At 38.9% G+C, this 20,440-nt stretch overlaps 1 protein-coding gene across 3 annotated transcripts; it reads right to left on the bottom strand.

Annotated features, from left to right (window-relative positions):
• Positions 1-172: 172 nt before the first annotated feature.
• Positions 173-19,907, bottom strand: LOC307012567 (uncharacterized protein). Of its 3 annotated transcripts, none has more exons than XM_079639388.1 (19): positions 19,709-19,907; positions 16,954-19,036; positions 15,667-15,828; positions 15,265-15,589; positions 15,053-15,147; positions 14,802-14,827; positions 14,542-14,570; positions 14,264-14,411; positions 13,781-13,940; positions 13,350-13,482; positions 13,190-13,224; positions 12,410-12,485; positions 12,265-12,299; positions 11,349-11,394; positions 11,138-11,218; positions 10,981-11,006; positions 10,851-10,884; positions 10,531-10,635; positions 173-1,276 (listed from the first exon to the last, which is right to left on the bottom strand). In XM_079639388.1, the coding sequence occupies exons 1-19, from the start codon at positions 19,718-19,720 to the stop codon at positions 1,252-1,254; spliced, it is 3,636 nt and encodes a 1,211-aa protein (XP_079495514.1). In that variant the 5' UTR covers positions 19,721-19,907; the 3' UTR covers positions 173-1,251. The 3 variants fall into 3 exon arrangements, with proteins under 3 accessions (XP_079495514.1, XP_079495516.1, XP_079495515.1); XM_079639390.1 differs by having other exon boundaries at positions 10,981-11,000; XM_079639389.1 differs by having other exon boundaries at positions 15,265-15,586.
• Positions 19,908-20,440: the final 533 nt, after the last annotated feature.

Raw genomic sequence — 20,440 nt, 5'->3', positions numbered from 1 at the left:
CAAAGCAATGTAAAAACATATGTTGCCATAACAAATTTTTAACAGTGAACTTATGACAATATAGTCCCCGTCGTTATGAAAACCTAAACAAATTTTTATTACATGCCTGGAAACTACTTTCTCCTGTACTTTCTACAGTTTCCACAAAAATATTAAGCAGCGCAACTGTTTTCAACATTAATAAGAAATGTTTATTGAGCAGCAAATCAGCATATTAAAATGATTTCTGAAGGATCATGTGACACTGAAGACTGGAGTAATAATGCAGAAAATTCAGCTTTTCCATCACAGGAATAAATTAAGTTTTAAAATGGACTTATTATAGTAATATTTCACAATGTTTACTCTTATGCCTTTTTTTTTATAAAATAAATGCTTCTTTCAAAAACATTAAAATCATACAGATCAGTATGACATTTTTGCAGCTTTTATAAATATTTATTTATGTATTTAATCCATACTTAAGCAACTATACTGGGAAAATCAGGGGAAATAGTTTTGAAGCAACAAAGGCAGAATATTTGATACAACTGTGGCATTTATTGTCTGCAGCAGAAAACATATTACATGCAGTAGAATAACTAAATAAACAGCACTCAAACTTGCACTAGAAGCGTCAGCATATTTCCCCTAATGTAGACTGGGAACACTTAAACGCAAAGTGCTGCTTGTAAAATATAAAACTAATAAAATAATACTAATTAATCTAATACAAATATAGAGTATGACTATATAAACATTTAATTCGCAAGAAAAATATACCACAAAAATAATGCTGACTTTTTACTGCATTTAAAGGTTTACATGGCAGTGTGCTGTTAAAACCAAACCCAAATGCCAAGCCGTTTCAACATGCATGAGCTCTCATGCTTTGAATGCAATTGTTTAATTATAAACCTTTTAGACAACCTCTAGACACAGACTGTCTTTTCCACACAACAGTGAACTAACACTTAGATGAAAGGGTCTAAATAATCTGAAGAGCTTCTCGCCGCACCACGCATGGGCTTTTTTTTCACACACAGAATGCACATAATATACATGAATATAGAAGAACTCGCCTGCAGCCGCTTACAGACAGATGCACAATCACAAACATTATTCTTCCCACTTGACAGACACATCTCTTCTTGAGCTTGTGTGGGTGACATTTACTGTGGTACTCATCAAATCACACCCCACAGGAGGGTTATGAACTCAACGAAGATCCAGCGCAGTCCATCTTTCCCTCTTGCAGCCGGAGCTATTCGCCTATTTTGAGACGAGTTTGAGTGACCTAGAATAGACAAAAAATGTCAGTAAACATCTATGTAGCATTAAAAAAAAGCCAGAGGTCAGAAATGACCAATTTTAGCATATTTTTATGGTTGAATGTATGTATAATTATTGTATATATATTTTTAGTTATATAATTATTTATTAATTGCATTATTTACATTACTGTTTATACGTTTGGGGTCAGCAAATTCAGCAAAGATGCATTCAATTGGTCAAAATTATAAAAAATATTGTTGGTTTAACTTAAAAAAGTAAGTTACCTGGTTGCCTTAATATGTTGAGTTAAGACAACAGAGGAGATTGATTTAATCAAAATATTATACTACTGAACCACATTATGTGTCTAATGGCGCTTTTCCACTGCATGGTACGGTTCGGCACGGCACGGTTCGCTTTAGCTCGGTTTGCTTTTCCACTGCAGTTAGTACCGCTTCAAAGTGGTAGAATGATCGTTATAGTTTATCCGCTCCTCGGCAACCGATGAGAGGAACGTCTGCACTTCGTCCCATGACCAAGATTCAGCCATTTATTTTTTGGAGGTTTTTTTTTTCTTTCTTTTTTTCTTCAAGCAAGTCAAGCAAATAGTTTAAAGGGGTGGTTGAGTATGATTTCACTTTTCTAACTTTAGTTAGTGTGTAATGTTGCTGTTTGAACATAAACAACATCTGCAAAGTTGCTATGCTCAAAGTTCAAAGCAAAAGGAGATATTTGCTTTTAAAGAAATAATTTTTTTAAGGACTACAACAAACGGCTGGTAAGGACTACATGACATTCCGAAAAAATGTACATAAACCCCGCCCCGGGAACACGCAGTCCATGTTGAGAAGAGGGAGAGTTCAGCGTGAGTCAGCTCAAACTGTAGCATCCGTCTTTTCACATGCAATAGAAAGTCACTCTGTGTGCATCTCACAACAGTTCTATACGAGCGATTTATAAATTATCATGACAGAATATGCTAATTGAAGATAGTTAAAGGAACACTCCGACTTTTTGGGACTTTAGCCTATTCAACTTATCCCCCAGAGTTAGATAAGTCCATACATACCTTTTTCATCTCCGTGCGTGCTATAAGTCTGTTTGACGCACCCACCGCTAGCCTAGCTTAGCACAAAGACTGGATGTAAATGGTTGCAGCTAGCATACTAATCCAAATAAGTGACAAAATAACGCAAACATTTTCCTATTTACATGTTGGGATTTGTATAGTCACAGAGTGTACAAAAAACAAAGTCACATGAGACACAGACATATTTTAACCGTATAAATACGGGGGGAACTATATTCTCTGAAGGCGAAGCACTGCTACTTGGGCGGAGTGATAACCGCAGCACCTGAGACGCGCCGTGGTGAGGAGCAGAGAGTTCGTTCAGAGCGATGCTCAGGTGATGCGGTTATCACTCCGCCCAAGTAGCAGTGCTTCGCCTTCAGAGAATATAGTTCCCAGTATTTATATGGTTAAAATATGTCTGTCTCATGTGACTTTGTTTTTTTGTACATTCTTGTACAATGACGCTGGTAGTGACGATTCTGTCTGACCAATCAGTGATCTGCAGTGTTTTTACGTCACATTTTAGTATCGGTACGGTATGCTTGGAACCTCAACATTTAAAGCGAGCCGTACCGTACCATGCAGTGGAGGAGCGCCACAAAATGAGCCGTACCGAGCCGAGCCGAACCGTATCAGGAAATGGAAAAGTGCCATAAGTTGATTTGACAAAAGATAAAAAGTTGTGATAAATCATAATTTTTTTGTTTTTTTTTACAGTCATTATAATGATACAAATGTTTCTATTTCAAATAAGTGCTGTTATTTTAACTTTCTATTTATCAAATCATCCTAAATGTTGGTAGCTTTGCTAAAATAACTGTTAACATTGATAACAATACCAAATGTTTCTTGAGCAACATTTTTCTCAGTAACGCTTGGCAGTTTTGATTTAGTACTGTATATGCATATGCGAATCCGCTCCTTCTGGTTTATGCAGATCTTCTCCACTTGCTTTTTGGATGAGGAGATGCAGTTCTATATCAAAAGATCTGTAACAGCGCTACCGTATAACAGTGAAAATACAGATTTCTGCAATAACTCGTCAATGGCGGTGTAGGTGCCAGGTTTGAGTTGATGTCTTTTATTTTGAAATTTGTTTCGGTTTACGTCACTTGTTACAGGTGCATATATTACCTGTTAGTTTGTCTGTGGTTTGTATGTAGGAAGGGGGTGAGTAGCTGGGACGCTCACTTTCTGTTGACCGTTTTCATTTTCATTTTCATTTCATTTAGTTTTATTTTATTTCATTTGTTTTGCTTACTTTACCGTCATCATTCATCATGTGTCTGTTCACTTCAATGTTACAATAAATCACCTGGACTACAATGGAAACGCGTCATCTTTTACTCCCTCTACTCAGCCTCTTAGCGGTTACTGGCTGCCGCTATATTTAGTCAACAGAAATGGCTCGCTGTTGGATTTGATTACCGTGGATTGGAAAGGATTTCTTCGCACACCGCATGTGAAACGCCGACGCACACATTGAAGTGAGATCGCGCTTCTGTATCCTGACGGCAGAAGAGGTATGTGCGCGGTTCTGCTATGTTTGGCTGCAGCATTGCTGTTTATTTGATTGAGAAGACGCTATGGTCTCGGGCCGTGCAGTGTTTGTGTGCCGCTAATTGGATGGAATGCGTTTGTGGAATGAAGTCGAGTTTACTACGCACTCGTAATCGTGCTGTGGTGCTGCGCCCATTCATGAAGTTGTTGGCTTGATCTGCACGTTGAATTACGGCGCTGTTTGGATTACTGGGATTGCGTGGTGTGTGAAATGGACGCAGATGAGTCTGCGCACGCTGCTGTGAGCAGCAAAAGAGAGCCTAAGCTTACGGCAAAGGCATTGGCGCTTAAAATTGAGGCATTGCAAAAGGATCGCAAGGCTAAGGTGAATCAAATGAAGAGCTTGATTGTATCAATGAAAGATCTCATGGAATGTGATGAAAATGCTTTGCAAGTGTCTTCAATGGTGGAATCTTTGAAATGTTTGAAAGATGATGCATCTGTGTTGCACAAAGAAGTACTTCCTTTTCTTCCTCCTGATGAACAAAACAAACAAAATGAGTGGTTTGATGCTGTTTCTAAGCACAATGATGGATTTGTGGAAGATGTTGAACGATGGTTGAATGAAGCTAGGAATCTGAGGCAACATGCAATAAGTGAACCAAATTCTACTCAACGTGATGCAAACCTTTGCCCGTCACTTTCTGTCATTCATGATTCAAGAGCAATGGATAATTTTGCTGAACCTCAACTGAGTTGTGATTCTAATATTCCATCTTCTGCTGAACCAGTTTCATCATCTCATAAAATGCATGTTCCAAGTGAATATCCGAACGGTGATCTAGACGATGGTGATATGCAGAATCAAATACAACCAACTGATAGTGTCTCTAACGTGAGCAGGAAAACGACAACTACTCATGGATCTCGAACCAGTCGATCTTCCATTGTATCTGCTCATCTTAAAGTTAAGGCCGAAATGGCAGCCTTGTTGGCACATCAAAAAATGCTGTCACGGAAACATGTATTGGATAAGGAAGAGGAGGATTTGAAGAGGAGAAAAAAACAAATGGAATTGGACACTAAAATTGCTGTATCCATGGCCAAGATGAAAGTGTATAACGACGTGAGATCAGAAAAAAGTGATTGTACAAATTCTTCTGATGCCAGTGCGTTAAGGGCAAGAAATACTGGAACCAGTTCTCTTAACCCAAATGTGGATCCATTTTTACCTTCAAGTTCACATTCAATGCCACTACAGCCACCTGTATCTTATACACCAGCTCAAGCAGCACCAGAGAATCCTATGCGTTTTCCAATTACGTCAGCTCGACAACAGCAACAGATTGTAAATTCTAACACAAGGTTGACACATTCTACATTACCCAGTGTCAGTCATGATGGTGGACATGGACCTGGAATGCAGGGTGCACATGGATCAAGATTACAGGATGGTTTGGAAGGAGGAAGTATCCTTAAGCTTATTGACAAACAAAATGAAATTGCTGCCTTATTAGTTCAGCAACACAACTTATCTTCACTTCCACCAAGGGAGGTCCCATTCTTTGATGGAGATCCATTGCGTTATCACGACTTTATGCGAACATTCGAAGAGGTGGTGGAAAAGAAAGCAAGTGGCCATGCAGATTGCTTGCATTTCTTGGAGCAGTACACTCGAGGGCAACCTAAGGATCTTGTTCGAAGCTGTCAACTGATGATTCCTTCACAAGGGTTTATAAAGGCTAAGGCTTTGCTCAAGGAGCATTTTGGCAATGAGGTATGGATAACCTCAGCTTACATGAAAAGAGCGCTCTCATGGCAAGCGATAAGACCTGAGGATGCAAAGGCTCTGCAGGACTACAGCTTATTTCTTCGGAGTTGCTGCAATGCTATGCAAAATATTTGTTACATGAATGAGTTGAATCTTGCCTCTAATATGCAAATTGTTCTTGCAAAACTTCCTTATAAGCTCAGAGAAAGATGGAGAATGGTGGCATATGATTTGCAGGAAAGACGTAACCATCCAGCTTGCTTTTCTGGTATTGTGGACTTCCTAGAAAGACAGGTGAAAATCATCACCGATCCGGTATTTGGAAACATTCAAGATGCCCTGCCTATTGGAGGTAGAAACCTGAATACCAAATCGCCTCAAAAACCTAGAAGTAGTTTTGCCACCACAGTCAACGCAACTGGTGCAAAGGAGTGTGTTGGGAAGGCTAAAACCTGTCTCTTCTGTGATGGAGCGCATGCATTGGACTTCTGTAAAAGGCTTGTTGAAAGATCTCATGCAGAAAAGATGAATTTCCTGACGCAAAAGAGGATTTGTTTCGGTTGCTTATGTATAGGACATTTCAGCCGTGATTGTAAAGAGAGAAGTATATGCAGAATATATCATCTCAAACACCCAAGTCTTCTTCATATTTTTCCATCAGAAAGAAGGGCCATTCAGTATAAAGATGAGCCAAAGTCAACCGTGGGAAGTGGTTTGGTCTCGCTCCAGTCCAGTGCTCTTACTGGGGCTGGTAAAGAAAATTGTGCATTGTCTATCGTTCCTGTATGTGTGAAATCAAAGAAAGGAAGTAAAGTTGTGACCACCTATGCTTTTCTGGACTCTGGGAGCTCTGCATCTTTCTGCACAGAGAGTTTGATGTCCAAGCTCAATCTCTCCGCAAAGAAGGTTAACATTCTAATGAGAACCATGAGTCAGGACAAATCCGTTTGCTGTTATCTTCTGAAGGATCTGGAAGTGTCAGGATTGAATCAAGAGTATTACTGTTCTTTGCCAGAGGTATACACGCAGAAAACCATGCCTGTAAGTAAAACCAACATTGCCACACAAAACGATCTTGCTTGTTGGCCTCATTTAAGTCATTTATGTTTGCCTTCAATTGATGCTGGTGTGGAGTTGTTGATTGGTGCTAATGTGCCAGAGGCTTTGGAGCCATGGCAGATTATTCGCTGTCAAGACAGTGGGCCATATGCCATTAAGACCATGTTTGGTTGGGCAGTTAATGGACCAATCAAGCGACAGGAAGAGTATGCTGTTAAGGAAGATTCTCACATGACTGTCAATAGGATCACAGTTATGAAACTGGATGAGTTATGGGAGCAACAGTTCAAGGGTGACTTTCCTGAATGTGCTCAGGAAGAACAGCAAGGATTGTCAATGGAAGATCATCAATTCATGGATTTTGTTTCTCAGTCAGCAAGACTGACCAATCGGCATTATTACATTTGTCTTCCACTTAAAAAGAAAAAGGTAGTCATGCCCAAGAATAGAGCAATCGTGGAACAACGTGCTCTGAATCTTCGAAGAAGGCTTCAAAGAAACGCTTCTTTTCATTCTGACTATACTACCTTTATGGAGAGTGTCATCGCTAAAGGCCATGCTGAAAAGGTTCCCACAGCTGAACTGGAACGACTTGATGGACGCTTATGGTACATACCTCACCATGGTGTATACCATCCTAAAAAGCAAAAGATCAGAGTGGTATTTGATTGCGGAGCATCATATCAAGGAACATCATTGAATGAACATCTTTTGCAAGGTCCAGATTTAACAAGTTCGCTGGTGAGTGTTCTTGTGCGATTCAGAATGGAGTACGTTGCCATGATGGCTGACATAGAAACGATGTTTCATCAGGTTAAGGTAAATCCTTATGATTGTGATCTCTTGAGGTTTCTTTGGTGGCCTGGAGGAAACATTGATGCCAATCTGGAAGAATACAGAATGGTTGTGCATTTATTTGGAGCAACTTCATCTCCAAGTTGCTCTAGCTATGCATTGAGAAAGTGTGCAGAGGACCATAAGGATCTGTATGATGCCAAGACCGTGGTCATTGTCTTTAATAACTTCTATGTAGACGACTGTCTTGTCTCTGTGCCTACAGATTCAGAAGCTGTTCTATTGTACCAGAAGCTCACAGAAATGTGCGCTAAAGGTGGATTCCGATTAACCAAATGAATAAGTAACAGCCGCACTGTGTTAAATGCCATCCATGAAGAAGACAGAGACAAGAAAGTTAAGAACTTGGATTTGGAACATGACACGCTACCTCTGGAAAGAGCATTAGGTGTGCAGTGGTGTGCTGAGTCTGATGTCTTCAAGTTCAAGGTGACCATCAAGGAGAGACCTCTTACTCGAAGAGGAATTCTTTCTATCATTAGTTCCATCTATGACCCTCTTGGTTTTCTGTCTCCTGTGATTCTACGTGCCAAAATGATACTTCAAGATCTGTGTCATGAAAAAATTGGATGGGACAGCACTATTCCAACAGTGTACATTCAGCGATGGACGAGTTGCTTGGAGAAACTTCATGAATTGGAGAAATTTGAGGTCCGCAGGTGTTTAAAGCCGGAAAAGTTTGGAGAAGTTATATCTGCCCAATTGCATCACTTTTCGGACGCCAGTGAGAAGGGTTATGGCATGGTGTCGTATTTACTGCTTCATAATGATCAACAATGTGCCCATTCCTTTCTTTTAATGAGTAAAGCAAGAGTGACACCTTTACGACCTATCACTATCCCTCGTCTGGAGCTCACAGCTGCCACACTTGCTGGTCGCATGGACAAGTTGTGGAAGAGAGAGCTGAATTGGAGATTATCCGTCTTTGCCAAAAGAAGAGGTATTCTGAGGAACTGGCTAGTCTACGGAAAGATGGATTGGTAAAACGAAATAGTGAACTCTATAGACTTAATCCTGTGCTTCACTCAGATGTCATCAGAGTTGGTGGGCGTCTGGACAAGGCTATGATGCCTGAAGAGGTTAAGCATCCGGTAATACTGGCGAAAGATCTACACATTTCAGATTTGATTTTGCGGCAAATTCATCATGACATTGGACACTGTGGACGGAATTATATGCTGGCTAATTTGCGGCAGAGATATTGGATCCCTGGTGCTAGCACGGCTATAAGAAGAATTTTGTCCAAGTGTATATTCTGCAGACGTCTTCATGGAATCCCGGGTCATCAGCAGATGGCAGATTTGCCACAAGATAGGGTCACACCTGACAAACCACCATTCACGCATGTTGGAGTGGACTGCTTCGGTCCCTTTGAAGTCAAACGTGGAAGGAGTGTTGTAAAACGTTATGGAGTGATATTCACATGTTTGACTATAAGAGCGGTTCACCTTGAAATGGCAAATTCACTTGATACAGACTCTTTCATCCATTCCTTAAGAAGGTTTATTGCACGTCGAGGACAAGTTGTCGAAATCCGTTCAGACAATGGTACAAACTTTGTTGGTGCCCAACGTGAACTGCAGCAGGCTATGACAAACTGGAATCATAATCAGATCAATTCATTTCTGCTTCAAAAAGGGATTAAGTGGAACTTTAATCCCCCGGCTGGTTCGCACTTTGGAGGAATTTGGGAACGCCTTATAAGATCAGTAAGGGAGATTTTAAATTCTATCCTTAGAGGACAAAGTTTAGACGAGGAAGGTCTTTACACACTTCTTTGTGAAGTTGAATCAATCCTTAATAATCGTCCAATATCAAGAGCATCTCTGGATGTTAATGATTTGGAAGCCCTTACTCCTAATCATCTTCTCCTCTTGAAAACACAGCCGTCTTTATCACCTGGACTGTTTAAAAGGGAGGATTTGTATTCTCGACGACGTTGGCGACAGGTCCAATACATGGCGGATCTATTTTGGAAGAGATGGATCGGGGAGTATCTACTTGCACTACAAGAACGCCAGAAGTGGCTGGTGAAGAAACGCAATTTTCAAGTGGGAGATATTGTGCTTGTAGTGGATGATACTGCTCCAAGGAGCTCATGGATAATGGGCAAGATTGTTCAGATCACACAGGATAAAAAGGGATTGACACGGCAAGTAAGAATCAAGACTAAGAGTTCCTGCTTGACCAGACCCATTACTAAAGTTTGCCTTCTTCTGGAAACGGAGGACTTTTAACTATTCTATGACCGACTGACTGATTGACTGACTGACTTATGAGAGCTCTCAAATGACTTACTGGAGACTTTGACTAAAGACCGTTTGATTGACATGTTTTACTTAATTTGATTATGGACACTGTTCACACATTGAAGAATTTACACATTCACATGTGTATACATTGTTTATTTGTGAAATAAGATTTAGCGATTTCTATGTTTGTAGGTAAATATTCAGTGATGTATATTTTGTGTGATTGTGTTGTATTGTTATGATTATTACAGTCTTGGGGTGTAATAATCAGGGGCTGGAATGTAGGTGCCAGGTTTGGGTTGATGTCTTTTATTTTGAAATTTGTTTCGGTTTACGTCACTTGTTACAGGTGCATATATTACCTGTTAGTTTGTCTGTGGTTTGTATGTAAGAAGGGGGTGAGTAGCTGGGACGCTCACTTTCTGTTGACCGTTTTCGTTTTCATTTCATTTAGTTTTATTTTATTTAATTTGTTTTGCTTACTTTACCGTCATCATTCATCATGTGTCTGTTCACTTCAATGTTACAATAAATCACCTGGACTGCAATGGAAACGCGTCATCTTTTACTCCCTCTACTCAGCCTCTTAGCGGTAACTGGCTGCCGCTATAGGCGGGGAAGCGTTTTGTCATAAATGACGTAAAATCTCGTCAATGGCGAAAGAGTTAATGGATCCACTGTGACAACTAACCCTATATATTGCAACAACATGTTCTGCCATTGGGGCATGTTGTCGCAAAAGGTCAAGATGTATTCAATGTACGTACTGGCTGTAAATGGGCATGGAGTCTCCAGCTACGATGTCGGCATACAGGTCCGGAGGAGGAAGAATCTGCAGTTCCGAAACATCTACATTTTCTTCATCTTGATTTCTAAAGGAAATATACAACAACAACAACACAAGTTAGCATTATCAGGTCATCCGGTGGTGCACAGGCTGAAGGAATGAGACTTTCTGAAAAAAACAAACATCTCAAACATCCATGCAAAACCAGTCTGACCGCATACTCCAGCTGACAAAAGACATCCCATAAATGACTGTCTGTGTTACGTTTGAGAACTTGCACATATTTGTGAGATTACTTACAAGCTGCCAGGATCCTCTTCGTGTGCTAACAGATCTAACCAGAAGTGGAGGAGCAGAAGGAGAAGGAACAAAGTGAGTGTGGGTAGATGTGATTGTTTATGCAATTAAGCTTTCGTGTGTCAAAACATACCTGCTTCAGGCTCTGGCATTCTTGATCCACAAACCACCAAATAAGGAAAAGGGAAGTAGAGAAACCATGATCACTTGCTTTGCTGTAATCTCATTTACAATAAGTGATCTTCAGTGAATTCGAAAGAAAATAGACAATGCGTAAAGTGATGGCCTACATTGGGTTGCCGTCTTGCGGGAGAGGTTGAGAAGGTGTCATAAAGAATGTGGATAGTCTTTGAAGGGCTTCCTGTTTCGGTCTGCAACACACAATAAACAAATGATTATTCGTGTGTGTTTAATGTAAAACAGATTATTTCAGATCAAAGGTAGTAGATGTGTCAATTTTAGTGAATAGAATAGAATAGAATAGAATAGAATAGAACTTACTGCACGTTCATGTAAGTTGAATCAGTTTCGGTTGGCTGGACAGGACCTGAAAGAACAATCAAATTAATACAGGGACAAAAGAATGAATAAAAAAAATTATAACGAGATACTGAGTACTACTTTTTTTTCATAATTTTGGCTTTTAATCTAATAATTATGACGTAGTATCTCAAGAATCAGTTTCGACATTTGATGTCAGAATTATAACTTTTTTTAGCCTGTTATTTCGATTTTTAATGTCATAATAGACTTGTTAGCTCATAATTTTGACTTTTAATGTCATAATAGACTTTTTAGCTCATAAAATAGACTTAATGTCATAGACTTTTAGCTCATAATTTCAACTTTTTATGTCATAACTGTAGCTCATAATTTCAACTTTTAATGTCATAATTTACTTTTTAGCTCAATTTCGACTTCGTCAAATTGACTTCGTCACTTTTCTCATAATTTTGAGTTAATGAGATATTTTACTTCCAGCTCATAATTTTGACTTTTTGACAAAATTCCAACTTTTTTCATAATTTTACCAATTTACTTTTTAGCTCGGAAATTTTGCTTTGTCAAATTGTTTTTGTCAAATTCATAAATTACAAAATTATTTGTCATTCATGTCATAATATTAACATTTTTATAACATAATTTTCATGTCATTATTTTGATGGCATAATGGTTTTTGGTTATGATTTCAACATTTTATGTCATAATTATGATTCTGTCTGTCTGTTTTTTTGTTTGTTGTTTTTTTGTTTTTTTTTTGCTGAGATGGCGGACATTGGTTTCCATAAATGTCTATGAACAAGTAAATGAAATTCTGTAGCTATAACAGTTTCCCCAGAGTTTTGATCTCTGTCTTGGCTGTTCCTGGTTAGGTTTCCCTTGAACATTTTTCCGTCATGTCTCATCAATGACTCACCTTGAGCTGGTGTGGCCAGCGACTGATCCAGCCCTCTGAAAGATTGAACATAAACCTCATGTAAACAATACAATAGCTTAACAGTCAAGTTTGGTTACTAAGAACAAATAAAAGGGCACATCCAAACATACAAGGTAACACTTACACGTGTGAGGTTTCATTGGGAGAGTCAAACACAGGGTCATCATCATCAGCTGTCCACTCCTCGCTGTCTTCTGAGACTGAGGAAATACAATGAAAAATGTGTTCATAGCTGAAAAACATCCTATTTAAACTAACTAGAAATTTTAATTCCTGTCAAGAGTTGGATTTGTACTATGCATTATAAGCACCCAAAACAGCAAAATCCAAAGACATTACCTTTATGATAATTGTGTTGGTACCATTGTTCTCTGATGGTACTGTATCAGATGATATTAAAATACCATAGTCCTCTACTGTTTACCATGCTACTTTATGATTTCAAGAAGGTAATCCAAAATACTTCAATAATATAATGGTATTAAGTAGTGTCCAAAGTAGTGTTCAAAAAACCATAGTATTATCAGGGGTGTAAAGTATTTGAGAAATGTAATGTCATGTTGCAGTGTGGGACTCAAGTATTGGAATTGGCGACTTGTAACTTAATAATGGAGTTCATTTTTTCTGTAAGGTATTTCTGCTTTTACTTAAGTATTGTTTTCAGGTACTCTTTACACATTTGAGCATTACTATGGTACAATCAAAGTGAAGAGAATATTTGATGTATAATGTGTGGGTGTTTTTTTTTTGGACCAATGAGATTTCACAGTGGGCGGGGCTAGTTAGTATGATGCAGTAGAAAGTTATCAATAAAATATCCTGATACTTATTGTGGTCAAACAGACAAAAAACAATACAAAATAAAACATTTATAAAAAAAAAATGATTAAAAGAAGGTGCTTACAGCTTTCACGGATCATGTCATAATGCTCCGAGGTCCTAAAACAATACAGATGAAAATAAAGAAAATCTCATTTGTAAACTGCAGATCAAGATCAGCACTCAATGCTAGCATAGCATTACTACTGTATATTGCAGTGGCATATATTTGTCTCGATGGCTACCTGCTGTTTGTTCTGATGTCCTCTGTGTTTTTGTGTCCATTGCCGTTGGATCTGTTAGATGCTGTTGTCATCTTCCCCAGCTCCCTAATTCCATTGATGTTCAAATCCATACTCTCCACCGGGACATAACCGTCTGAAAAAACAACAACACACAGCACATTGCCAATCAGCATTCCAGCAGAAGCATCTTAAAAATGAGATAAGCTCTTACGTACACAGTCTAACAGATTAGTCAAAGCTCAAGGACTCGTTCACGTCTTTGCTTAGTGACAGATCTATTCAGGCATTTAGTCCTTATCAGGGTACATTCATAACAGTGCTTATTTTCTGCACGCCATTTATCTGTAATACTGAGTTAGCGTCTTGCTAACTATGTGTGTGCCGATATATGCATATAATGGAATTCAATTAATTTCTTGTGTTTCGCTCACATTTGTTGTTGCTGTCCTTAGCCAGCCATTTCCCTTTAGGGCAATTGTTGGTACGGATGATGCTCACGGTGTCTCCAACCTTCACCGGCAGGTCGTTTTTACCTCCCTTACAGTCCTCGATCACTTTAACATGATACATGGCCTCTTCCTGGCCTGTGATCTGCATTAAACGTCAATACACACAGACAGTTACATGAACATGTGCACATCACTTACTGAACTTGCCATGCGCATCAGAAAAAAGACTCTTGCTGTTAGCGAGAAATTGAAATGTAAGGCTCATTTCATTTTTGATTAAAACGATCGGGGTTTAGTGATGGTAAATGCACCTTAGGAGTGAAATGTGGATTGTAATAAGTAATCTGATACAATTGGTGCAAATTATTAGTGAATTCCACGTATACCAGATTTGGGCCGACACTATGTGGCTGTCTGGGATACAAATACTGACGTATGTAAGAAATACCAAGGAAAAAAAGATACCTTAAATTTTTTCTTTATTTCATTTTCCTTCTTTTCCTTTTCTTTCTGCTCCTTCTTTTCTCTTTCCTTCTCTTTCTCCTTTTCCTTTTCACGCTGTTTCTCTTTCTTCTTTAGTTCTTTTTCATCTGCCACTTTTCCTGAGTTCTTCCTGCAAATTGTTTTTTTATCATTACAATCAGATTTTTTTGGGAATGTAGTTGCAGTTTTTTGGGAATGTAGTCTGCAGTTTTGATATCAGGACTTTAAAAACAAAAACAATATATAATGTTGCTACAAACCTGGAGAACAGCCGTTTAGGTGGAGCCTCCTTAGGTGATTAATTGAAGAGAACAACATGTTTGAACAGATCATTTCAACAACGGAACATGCCATTAAAAGATACAAAACATGTCATATGATAATGCTACCAAAGAGTAAGATTATTAGTATTGAAAACAAAAGGTCCTGACATTAACATTCACACATTCAACAGTCATTCTAAAAAGATTTTTTAACAATAATGGTAAAAACAAAACAAATCAAAACCAAAAAAACGTACCACAGCTGCTGCATCATCATATGGATCTAAGTCGCAAACAATACAAAACATATTTTAGTTAGCAGAATACTTTGTAGATAAAAAGAGAATCTAAAATAAACTGTTTATCATTTCTATGGAGGTCAGAAGGTCATCTTAGATCACTACACTGCACATTTTTCTTCTTTTTTTTTTTTTTACTGGAAAACAAGACAAAATAACACACTTCACAACAGCATTAGCCTATTTTAGTGAATACTTTTTCCACTTACTCTTTGGAGATCCTTTCGGTTTCTTATTCTTTATTGTTTTGCCTTTTTTACTGTTTGCTTGATCTTCATTAACATTGTGACCTCTTTCAAGGGTCCTGGAGGAAAGTCAGAATAAACATATATAATCACTCAATATCGACAACACATACACAAAAGCCTTTTTTTCTCTCTCTCTGCTGCCACACTAAATCATCATGAAGTTAATGGCTTACCCTGATGGAGAAAAGGTAGGTGAGCTTTGCATTGAGTCCTTAGGTACAGCAGCTTGAGTGTCTGGATTTGGAGAGCCAGAGTTTACAGACCCATAATCCACATACATAATGTCCCTATCCTTGTTCAGAAGCGCATTTTCTTGAACCTGATGTTTTGGGCTATACTGTTTCAGGAATGCTTCCTCATGAACTGAAAATGGCCTTCTGGAACTAGAATCTGATGATGGGATTGATGGAGGCCTAAAGGTAGAAACTGCTGGAGCCAAGGGTCCCCCAACATCTTCATAAAACACATCCCCAGATGAGTTGTCATGTAGTGAATCTTCTGATGAAGAAAACATATGTTAATGTACACATTTAGTGGACAAACACTTCTAAGAAACATATCTTAAGAAAGTTAACCTTGTGTTTCTAGAGGTTTAAATGGGGTTGTGGGAATCTGGAGGTCTCTGGCAGGAGACTGAGTTGGTTTCTCAAGTGGAGCGTCCACAGAGGGTATGTCTGGCAAAGCCTTCCTAGGCGGAGGGGGAGGGGGGTGCATATTTTTGACCACTGTCACCATCCCTGCAGAAACAAGAGAATAGATATTAGAATGGACAACCACTGGACCACCACCATTAACAAAAAAAAAACAAAAAAAAAACATGTAAAAAAATATACGACAACTTGTTTTTACATTGCTTTAACTCATCAAAATAAATTAAGCAATGTATAACTTTTTTATGATTTATACAAGATTCAACTCATATTTAAGTCAGTTTAATCTAATTTAAATTTAAATTACTTAAAATCCAAGTTGATTGTATTTAAAGATGTTTTACAGTGTAGAAGCTTGATTAAAATGTTTTAAGAATACATTAAGAATTTGCATGCATTTGTTGAATTCCCAAAAAAAGAAAAAAAAGAAAAATTCGAACCCTAAAAAAGAAGCATGAGGAAGAAGAGAGAGTGAACCGAGAAAGTTATGTCTGCAAAGCGAATAAAAACGGTGAGGTCGAGGAAGCACATACTATGGAATGAAAATGGAGGGACCATGATGTTAATACTTATGAAATTATAAGCCTGATCAAATATATGAGATGGTACTAAACGTTTCTCTTTTCAAAATGTTAGGTGATAATCATATTTAATACCCAATAATTGACAGTAAATGTCATTTTAATCTAAGCTGTAATGGAAATAATTATTTTCTCTTTAAGGATGTCTCTATGAGCAATATGGTCTCATTACAACAATTACTTATGATAATATATGTAAGCCTCATTAACATTTAGTTTAACTACAAAACAAAATGTCTTACTCTTACGGATATGTCCTTGAGACAAAATATGATTTGCTGTTCTGATTATGAAAAATATGTTACTCAACACACGCCACAAAAGACGTACATATCCTGCATACCAACCCTCCCTGACGTATGGAATCCACATAACTCCTCACAATCAAAAAGGCATCTAAACACTGCTAAAAGGTATTTACATTTATGAAAAGTTCATCAAAAACTGATTTGTGTTGATTAACAGTAGCACTGAACAAAATTTAATTTTACCAATTAATTGGCTGTCTGTGAAAATGCCACACTTATTGATACAAGACTGCCCTACAATAAGAATAACCTTCTACGATGGATGAAAGTGAAATTGTGGTCAAACTCACACAGTGTCCACCCTGCTTGAAACAGATACTTACTGTGATCAAGGCCATTAACCTTGGCAGTTTCAGGTGGGTGGGTTTTAGGTGGCACCCGAGGATGATCCACATAATCAACTGGAGGGAGTTCAGGTATATCAAACCCTTCTGGTACAGGTGGGGCTTTCTCAGGCAGTGACTCTACAGTTGTGGCAAACTGTGGTGATGCTTTTTCAGGTGTAGCTAGTTTAGGTTGAGTCACCTCAGTTGTGACAGTCTCAGGCAGAGGTGTAGGAGTTGCAGGCATAGGTATCTCGGGTGTAGCTGTCTCAATTGGGGTTGTATTTTCAAGTGTGGTAGCCAACTTGCTAACTGTGGTCTTTTTCTTAGCCCTTTCCAGAAGACTAAATATTCGGCTATCATTTGGTGCCCGTTTAACTGAGGCCATCTCCTCCGCTCTCGTCAAGGCTGAAAACGGCTTGGATGAGGACTGGTCCTCCTTAGTCCTCTCTAGGTTAATAGCAGTATTGTGAGTAAGAGCTTTTGCGTTCTCCAGTACCACCTCGACAGGTGCAGGAGGGCTTGAGACTATAAGTCTTGAGTCTGGACCAGGTGTATACTCTAAGGGCATCACCAAGGGCTCTGGGGATATCACTGGAGGGGTGGATGGGGCAGGGGAGGCTAACCTGGAGACTACTGGACTCCTGGGAACTGGATCGAAACATTCACGGATCGCTGGAGTGAGTATAGCTTGCTCAGTAAGGTCTCCATCGGGAAAATCTCCATAAAGAAAAGGGGGAGGAATGTCAGTGAACTCTGGAGGTGGACTTCCTTCAGGGGGAGGAAATACTTCTGATAAACTGAGCATTTTTATATTTGGTTTAAGAGGTTCAGGATCAGAAGGAGTTGAAATAGTGGTATCTGGCTTAGAACTCTTTGATTTAGGAACAGCGTGAGAGGGGATAGTTGGTGTTGGAGTGGCTGGTTCTGGAATCTTTGGCTCAGGGCTGGCAGAGGTTGGAAAACCTGGAGCTGGAATGATTGAGGTAGGAATGTTGGGGACAGGTGGTGTTCCAGCTGAAGTCTGAGAAGGGACAACAGCCTTAGGGATAACAGCCTTAGGGACAACAGGTACACTTTCCACAGGGGGACTGGCTGGTACAGATGGCACAGGAGCCGAGTGACTTGGAGCAGGGGTACGACTAGCTGGAGTTGGGCTATCCACTGTATCTGTCTTCTCATTTTCATCTTTGCTAGTTTTTTGAGTTGTAAATACAAAATTCTTGGGTGTGGACGCTTTGACTGGTGAAATGCAAACAGGTGTATAGGGGCTGGATTCAGGCTCTGGGGTATCAGCTTTTATTGTAGCCACTGGCAGAACAAGTGGAAGATTCCTGTCCTTCAGAGACTTTTTGACAATGTCGACCTCCTTAGCAGTGTCTCCCTTCTCATTCTCATCTTTGCTAGTTTTTTGAGTGGTAAATACAAAATGATTGGGTGTGTCTGATGCAATGGACTCAGCTGTAAGTGGGCTGGATTCAGGCTCTGGGGTTACTGATTTTTTTGGAGCCACAGGCAGAACTAGTGGAAGATTTCTATCCTTCAAAGATTTTTTGTTAATGTGTACCCCCTTCACAGGGCCTGTCTTCTCACATTCATTTTTACTAGTTTTTTGAGGGGTAAATGCAAACTTTTTGGGTGTTGACGGTTTGAATGGTGAAATGGACACAGGTGTAAGTGGGCTGGATTCGGACTCCGGGGTTTCGGCATTTTTGGGAGCCACTGGCAGAACCAGTGGAAGATTCCTGTCTTTAAGATTCTGCTTAACACTGTTAACCTCCTTCTTCTGGTTATTATCTAGTTGTTCAGCATTATTGATGGGCTGGTTCTCTCTAGTCTTCTTCAATCCCCAGGGTGGAGAGAGCTGGCGACTGAGATTTTTGTCATCTTTGAAGACTACTCGTGGTGCGTGAAACGACCCTTTTTGCACGGCAGCATTGATAGATGAGATCAAATGATTGCTGGCTTTTGGCAGCGGAGAGATGATTTTGGGTTTCTCTGGGACAGCAGGTTTAATCTGGATCTTCAGACCATTTTCACTCTGGAACCGTGCCTTCGCAGTTTTAAAGTCTATTGATTCATCCTGATGTATGAAATGGAGCAAATGTTAAAAAATATCAAAGTAAACCTCACATTTCACTATGGCATGCATATGATTTAAATCCATATGATAGGTTTGTACAGTCATTAGTATATCAGAGCTTAAAAATAAACTGCTTTGTAGCACAACACAACACCATCCACTTGGTGTGGGAAGGTAATGTGATGACATGCTATCATTGCCCAAACAAATTCCATACATTCACACTAGTCAATGTCAAAATGTACAATAGCATTTGGTAGAAATCAGTAAGCGGAGGTGAAAATCAACGCTAGAGCTATATTAAGAAACGTCTGGTTATTTCCATCAAGAGTATGGCTGGTGTAAAAAATCAATAAATCAATAAACTGATAAGTATGGAAACTCTCACAAAAGAGACAGCGATACCATGGTACTGAATGATTGCCGTATTTATGATATTTACATGAAGGAATAGCATTGTACTGCCAAAATGAGGTATGTCCAAAAAAAAAAAAAGGTTTTATCTTGGTACTTTTTGTGACCAAAATTCTTCACAATTTCTTCACAATTGTCTAATATTACATTTTAATGTATGTATTTAATTTGAGTTTAAGGAATCTATGTAAAAACAAAGCATAGATCACATTTAAAAGTTGATAATAATAGAAAAAAACTAATGTCATGGTTTCTCACCTGTTCCATCATTGCGACTCAAAGGTTTCCAGCAGTTCCTCAAAAAATAGATATTTATCTCTCCTCAACCCCTCATAATTAATAATCCATTGATTTATTCCTTTATGCTTCGAAATGATCCAGCATGCAAATGAAATGGTGTTGTGTCGCAGTTGTCAGAGGATAAATAGAACATAGAGTGAGAACTCGCCCATTGGCCCTCAGACTGGAATGAGGTTGGATGGGCATGTTCATGTGCTAATGACGAGATAAGGAATGTCTCGTCAAACAAGTCACTTCACTGAACGCAAGCAAAGGATTGTTTTTTCATTCTCAAAGAATGCGGTCAGTCAAGAACCACAGAAATCCAAGAAGGCACAGCTTCTATTGTCAAACCACCAAAACCAAACTCTCATTACCGTCTTCACGCCAGGCAGGCTAGAAGAAACATATAAGTATTGGTCAATATTGTGTATACTTTCACAGAGGTTGTGCTTTACTCTCAGGAGAACAGTCTCTATCTTAAAGAATCTAATCAAAGTTAGTTATTTTGCTTTAAATTCAATTCTAAACAGATGTTGGTTAGCTTTACATCTGAAGATCTCAAATTCGACAATAAAGGAGACCAGGGCTAGTTGTCACACTTTATACTTAAGTTAATTCTTCTTGAGGTCAATGAGGTGGCTTTATTTATGAAAGCCTATTTCTGTATCTTAGTTTCTTTCTTATACATGAAGTCAAAACAATCAGAGC

The sequence above is a fragment of the Phoxinus phoxinus genome (assembly GCF_949152265.1).
Source record: "Phoxinus phoxinus genome assembly, chromosome: 16".
Taxonomy (NCBI): Eukaryota; Metazoa; Chordata; class Actinopteri; order Cypriniformes; family Leuciscidae; genus Phoxinus; species Phoxinus phoxinus.
The sequence above is the reverse complement of the archived record's forward strand: the minus strand, read 5'-3'. Positions and strand labels throughout refer to the sequence as shown.